The 7,626-nt window shown below is 32.6% G+C and overlaps 1 protein-coding gene across 1 annotated transcript; it reads right to left on the minus strand.

The window, feature by feature from the left end:
* Positions 1-2,053: 2,053 nt before the first annotated feature.
* On the minus strand, positions 2,054-3,294 carry LOC112026380 (rust resistance kinase Lr10-like). Its single transcript, XM_065765985.1, has 2 exons — positions 3,249-3,294; positions 2,054-3,162 (listed from the first exon to the last, which is right to left on the minus strand). The coding sequence occupies exons 1-2, from the start codon at positions 3,292-3,294 to the stop codon at positions 2,054-2,056; spliced, it is 1,155 nt and encodes a 384-aa protein (XP_065622057.1).
* Positions 3,295-7,626: the final 4,332 nt, after the last annotated feature.

The following is a 7,626-nucleotide window of genomic DNA, read 5'->3' on the forward strand; positions in this document are numbered from 1 at the left end:
AATTTAGTATTGAAGGTAGAATTCTTATTTAGTATCGATATTATTCTTTGATTTGCACTCAAAGTCAGTTCCATGGGTTTGAAGGTAAAATTTAAGCCATATAGAGAATAGTAATAGTTATAAAATTTTAGTTCTTTGTTGACTCATTTTCATCATGGTTTTGAAATTTGGACCGTTCATTGAACCGTAAAAGGGAGAGGTTCAAGGTTTTTAAAGTCAAACCGAGGTTGAACTGAGGTCGAACTATGATGACGTCATAATTAATTTAATAATTATTTAAAATATAAATAATTATATTAAATTAGTACAAATATTAAAAAAATTAACTAAAATAGTGCAATTAAATATAGAGATCTATTATTCCTTTATAGAAACAAAGAGATCTATCTTTCAAATGTATTTTCTATATCATAACTTTAAGAAATATTAAATCCTAGTATTTTTTATGTTGATTAGTTAAATTTGTGATAATATCTAATAATATAATAATTAGAATAAAAAAAAAAAAATATATATATATATATATAATGGTATTTGTTTAACTGTGTTGCATGTCCGCAACGTGGCACTTATAAAATTATGAATGCATTAATTTTATTTATTTATTTTTAAAGTGATGAATGGATGGATGATATATCTATGGCCCATTAGGAATATAAGAATCAATTATTTTCTTTAATATAAAAAGTAAAACATAAAAAGTTAAAACCTCAACCACTAGCAAAGCAAAACGTGACAACTCCAATAAATTCTCCACAAAACTGAGAGGTTCACGGTTTTTTCGGTCAGACCGTACAGTCCGGTCCGGGTTTCAAAACCATGATTTTCATTGTATACTAAAGTTATATTAAAATTTTATATTGTAAATGAAAATATTGAAGAAATTATTCACTAAATTAAGGTGCAATTCTCAAAAAATGAATATGAATATTTTTGTTGTTAGATCTACAACTAATATTAAGTAGATTAAAGTGAAATTCTTAATAATTATTTACTTATTTTTCTTTATCTAATATGTTATGTTTTATTTTTAAAGCTTTAAATCATTAGATATCTTTTATAGGTAAATCAACTTGATTTATATTATACGTACACATGTGTAGCTGATGAGATTGATAACATTAGATGCTCCACATCTAGTTTTTTTTTTTTTTTTTTTTTTGGTTCTTTTGTGATAAGATTAGTGAACAACTTTGAACTATATAACCATACGTATTTATGAATTATTTGACTTGGATTGTTAAGAGCTTTGTAACTTAACTAGCACATCTTAGTGTTATTAATGGAGATATCCAAAGTTTAAATCTTGCCACCCCCAACTATTATTGTATTTTAAAAAAAGTTAGCTTGTGTAAATTTAAGATTTTTTTGTTGTTGATAATTTGATAGTTACAATGGAGGCTACTTGCTAAGTACAAAATTGAGTAAGTTCCATTTAGTATGCCTTCATCATTTCTCTCTAGATCACACGTGTCATTTATTCGATATGGTAATGAATATGATTGATGGACTTAAACCACCTTATAAATGAATATTTAAATTGTTTCTTTGTAACTATTGACACATCAGTTTTATAATTTCAATACAGTGAAACTTGTAACACCCGTTAGCAATACTTCTATGTTATGTTGGAAAGCACCAAGGAAGTCCTAGGCGACTAGGAAACTTAATTCATTTGTGTTAAGAATGGAATTAGGCAAAAAAATAAGAAATTTCGCTAAAAAAAATTCTAAAAAAAATCTTAATTTATACCATTCCATATAAGAGCTCAATTTTGTTTACTCTTAAAAATTCTCCAAAATAAGGAATAAAGCCTTATTTTTAAAAAATTGTGAAAATTATAGAAATAAAATATAAATATTTAATAAACATAAAAAATTAAACTTTATATTTTTTTCCTACCACAACAAGAAATTAAAAGATAATTTAAAAAAAAAAAATCATCACCTTGTTCATACTTGATATTAAAAAACTGTCCCTACAATTACTGCAATATTAATAATTTCAATCCTTAAGTACAACATAATTGCAACCTATATTGTCAGTTAAATACTTAGTCTGATTTTGTGATGACTTCTAACTCTTGGTTTAGATGCCTTGCAGGCATACTTGCATTGACTCTTGTCGAGCTCATAGAGGCAAAGGGATTAGAAGGCACAATTAACTTATCTGTTTTTCCCTCCAACATTTGAACCACAACTTTCATGGAATGGTGATCTATCGGGTGCCATTGGATGCACCAAAGTCCCACAATTGCTAATTTTTTTGCAATTGTAGCATCTCCATTATCCTCAACATAGACTCGTAGGTCTTCCTTTTCCTCTAATAGATTGTAGATCCATTCTGGGAAATATATTTGGCTATTGGTCTCCATGTTTAAATCAACATTTTTATTCCCTCCAACCATTTCAAGCAACAATATTCCAAAACTATAAATATCTAATTTGTAAGACACTTTCCCAAAGTTAGAGAACACTTTAGGCCCAATGTAACCAATGGCCCCTCTAGCTGCAGTCATGGATACTACACACTGATCCTTTGTACACAACTTGGCTAGACCAAAATCAAAAAATTTTGGATTGAAATTTTGGTCTAGCAAAATATTATGAGGTTTAATATCAAAATGGAGGATTTGTTGATCACATCCTTGGTGAAGATATTCAATTCCTTTTGCTATGCCAAGAGCAATGTCTTGTAGCTTTTCCCAATCAAGGAAACTGTTAGAATCTACCGCAGAAATGAACTTCTCTAGTGAATCATTTGGTAAAAACTCATAAACTAAAGCTCTTCTAGATCCATCAGCACAAAAGCCAACCAAGAGAACCACATTAACATGGTGGATTTTACCCATTGTTCCCACCTCATTTATGAATTCTTCCCCATCTCCCTTGGAACTATTCAGGATCTTCATAGCAACATGGATTTCACTAGAAAGCTTTCCTTTGAACACTGTTCCATAGGCTTCTTGACCTAACCTCTCTGTTAATTGATTTGTAATCCTTTTAACATCAACATATGAGTACCTTGTGGGCTTGAGAGCTTTGTAATCCTCCAAAAACCTTTCAATCCTTGCTTGATTTTCTTTTTCTGTTATATCATAACAATAGACAATGTAGAATGTATAGGCTGCTAATGCCAAAAGAAATGACCCCAAGATGGAAACTACATGTTAAACATTAATTTGTGAGTAAAAAAACTAAAAATATTTACAGTATATATATCTTTCAAATGGCCAACAGAGAACTCACCAGTAGTCGCTATATTTGTTGATCTACTTGTAAAAGATTTTAACATAATCAGCTTCTAATTACACCTATTAGAAAACAAAAGATAATTTTGTGTAAAATTTTATCTCTATTAGCAAGGTTATATTGCATTCAGAGCTTGTGTCCATGTTTAACCTTCTAACAGATCTAATAATGTGCATAGTAATGGTTTTCCCTTAGTTAGTCAGTTACCACACTTAGAGCAATTGCATCAGTGCTTGCAAAATGCAAAAATGGGTTAATTTTACACATTTTAATAAAAAAAACTCCCACATCAGTGCTTGCAAAATTGTGCTTATACACAAAAGTGCTACAGTAACCGTGCATATATGCACTGTTACTGTAGCTTTGCATTTGATATTTTACTATTTTTTCTCTCTCTCCTTCACCTCACTCTCTCTTTTTCTCTCTGGTGCCTCTCACTGTCACCTCTCTCTCTTTTTATCTCTGGTCCCTTTTACTCTCACCTCACTCTCGCCGTGCCACTAATCTTCGAAGCAAGCTCACTCTCGCCATGCCATCGATCACCGCCGAAGCTCACTCGCAGCTGCTCTCGCCGATCGTCGCTACTCTCGCTGATCACCAATCGCTGCAGCTCTCTTTTTTCTTTGCTTGATGGTTTTGGGATTTTGATCGCTTTGGTTTTGATAAGTGGGTTTTGATGATTTTGATTATTGGTTTTGGGATTTTGATGGGTGGGTTGATGATGGAGGCTAGTTGCTTTATGATGGTGCTTGATGATGTGGCTGACTAGGTTGATGATGGTGGTTGATCTTAATGATGGGGGCTGGGTGTTGGTTATTTTGGGTAGTGTTAGGTTTGTGAGAGAGAGAGAGAGGTATTGAGTGAGATGGTTCAAAAATGAATATTTTATTAAATAAATGCGTAAAATAGACAAACTAATTTGAGTGTTTTGTAAAAGAGGGTGTATAAAATAGAAAAAGCATTTTTTTTTTTACAAAATGGACAAAAATTTTGCATCCACTATGCGGATGCTCTTATTCTAATCCTTTTAGTCTTCTAAAAATAAAAGCTAATCATTTTAGGTAAATCTTATTTTGATACCCCTAGATTTGGTTCCAACAAAAAAAGTATCAGCCTATTAAAGTTCTTTCCAGACACAAATAATCATTTTAGATTTAGTACTACTTTGGGAATATAATTGTTACTTTTACCAAGTCATATAGTGCTTGAGTGCATCATAATTTTCTTCAAGACACTACTCTAGTTCTGAAATAATGTTCTTTTGGTTGGAAAAAAAAAAACACTTATGGTGTGTTTGGATATCACTTATTTTTTTAAACTGAAAACTTATTGTTGAAAATACTATAGATAAAGCTAAAAGTTAGTTGAAATAGTATAGTGGGGCTCATTAATAGTACCAGAAAATAATGAATAGTACCAAAAAGTATATAAACAGTAACATGAGACCCACCAAATTTGTAGCAAAATGCAAAAATCTTTTTTTCAAAACGCAATCCAAACGCATGCTTAGCGTGTGTTTGCCTAGCAATTAAGTTGCGTTTTGCCTTTTTTTTTGGTCTCACGGCACTATTTATGGACCACCAAACCCATGAAAAACGCAACAATCACTCACTGCTACAGGGTTTTGTGTTTTAAAAATTATTTTGCTACAGTATTTTTAGTAATAAATTTTCAGTTTTCAACAACATAAGTGGTATTCAAACAGAACCTTAATGGATGGATACAGAAATTACTGTTGCGAGCATATTTATATGCTAAGAGCATTCACATTAGATCCTCTAAAATCTTCTAAAATACATCTACAGTGCAAATTTTACACATTTTGAGCAAAAAAACACCCACATTAGTGGGTGTAAAAATGCGTAAAACCGGTCATATTTTTCCATGAGCTACAGTACCCTTGTAAATATACACGGGTGCTGTAGCTCGTGTATACATTAAAATAATATTATCGTTTTACAATATAAAAACTTCTTTTTTCTTTTTCGCTCCTTTTTTTCTCTCTCCCTTCACCATCTGCGCAAAACCAACACCCTCATGCTTCTTCCTCTTCCTCTGAAACACACACTCCCACAGACAAAATCAAAAATCAACCACAAAAATAAAAAATCAACAACAAAATCAACCACAGACACCACAAAACCAGACACACCCACACACGGACACCCCGACGAAGACAGAGAGAGTGGATCGGCGCTTGTAGCAGATCGGTGTGCTTGGATCGGAGTTTCAAATCGGCGTGCTTGTATCGGAGTGCTTGGATCGGCGTGTTTGGATCGGTGTTCTTCTCACCATGCTTGGATCGGAGTTTCAGATCGGCGCCGTGCTTAGATCGGAGTGTAGCTGGATCGGAGTTTTAGATCGGCGCTGTGCTTGGATCGGAGTGTAGCTGGATCGGAGTTTCAGATCGGTGTTCTTCTTGCCGTGCAGGGGTTTAATTTATGTGGGTTTCTGCCTTTGTGATGGTTATTTGATGTTCGGCCATGGCCATGGAGCTCTGGCCATGGAGGTTTGGCTTTGTGACGGTGTGTGTGTGTGTGGAGGCAGGGGGTTTGGGATGAGAGAGGGGCAGAGATTTGAGATGAGGGAGATATAGATATTAAAGAAGTGGTATATAATAAAATAATAATAAAAATGATTATTTTAATAAATTGATGTGTATAATAAACAAACTGATGTGAGTGCTTTGTAAAAGTAAGTGTGTAAAATAGAAAAAGTAGATTTTAGATGTATAAATTTATAAAATTTTTGCATGGACTGATGTAGATGCTCTTGCTTGGTCAAATCAATACATATTATTGGCTTGAAATGTGAAGAACTTGTGTTATTCTAAAAGTGGAAATTGGGTATAAGACAATACCTTTATTGTCCTTGTATTTGTCGGGGCTGATGCACTCAGTTTCGAATTTTTCGCTGTTATTCTTAAATATACATACCTCGCCTTTCACTTCACAGTCTCCGCACTTCGGTTCCGACCATGTCAATTTAAGAAAAGAATCCCATATATCAAATGGAACTGATATGCTATACATCTTTGTACATGATAATATGAGCAAGCCTTCGATGTCATTACCGGAAAGAAAAGCATGAACTGGGCAGCGACTGCCGCTAAGACAATCTATCTGATGGTCATAATATTCTGCATCTGTATCTGGCGTACAATTGAAAAGGGAATTTATCTCAAAAAAAAAAAAAAAAAAAAAAATTGAAAAGGGGATAGTCAGAAGGAGAACTTACGAATTGGAAAGGAGAGAGATAAATTGAGTCACTGAATTTTCCATGGAAAGCAATTATCTGAGTCAGTTACTATAATTGACTGAGATTTGTAATCAATGTGTTTGACAAAGGCATTTACTGAGGTAGGCAGCTCGAGCACCATATCATTATTATCAGAGCAGTAGAGATCAAAGCCAGGATAGCCACACTGCTGATCTGGCTGCCTATCTTTGAGTAGGAAAGGAAATCGTATGGCTGGGCCATCTTCTCCACACCGTAATTCGGGACACCCATTGTAGCCTTCTCCAAAGTCAACGATGAAAAGCACAAACAAAATCTCCATTTCTGTGGTCTGGCGAGCTTCTAAACCAACTTATTTTTTGCGCTAACCTTTTTTGACTTTCCAAAGAGACCAGGGTGAAAATTCATGGATTTGGCCATGAAATTTGCCAAAGGTACTTATTCAGGGGTCTACCGTGGGCTGCTTCGAGGGGACCATTTATTTTAGATTTTTATTTTTATTTATTTTTGAGAGGATATATGTAAGTATTTTAAAGATTCGGGCTTGTTTGATTCTTTTTAATCTTTCTAATTGAAGTTTTGTTTGACTTGTGTGCATTTGGGTTAGAACGAAAAATGAAAATTATTTTACTATTTAGTTTATTTTTGCTACTATTCATAAGCTCTATTGCTCTTTTTGGCACTATTCATGGGTCTTACTGTACTATTTTAATTAACTTTTACTTTTATCTAAAGTCTTTTCAGCAATAATTTTTCAGTTTCAGCAAAATAAGCGGTATCCAAACACACCTTTAGTATACTTTGAAAATTGCTTATTTTCGAAATCTTATTTGGATAATATTAGATAAAAAACTCTTATATAAAAAAAAGATAAAAAACTATTTACTTATTTTTAAAAACTTGAAATTTATATTATCTGTATATGGTAGTATAAAACCGAAACTTAGTTAACCTTATAAAATTTTGTCAACTCATTTGATAGGATTTAAAATTTTCCACAATTATTATTATTCTATTTAATTATTTAATTTTTTAAAAACCCCCAAAAAAGCCCTTCATACTAGAAACAAAAATGAAAATCCAAAACACTCAAAAACCCTACGTAATGCTCCTTTTTTTTTTTTTTTTTTTTTTGGTG

This window comes from Quercus suber, unplaced genomic scaffold (genome assembly GCF_002906115.3).
Source record: "Quercus suber isolate HL8 unplaced genomic scaffold, Cork oak 2.0 scaffold_23, whole genome shotgun sequence".
Taxonomy (NCBI): domain Eukaryota; kingdom Viridiplantae; phylum Streptophyta; class Magnoliopsida; order Fagales; family Fagaceae; genus Quercus; species Quercus suber.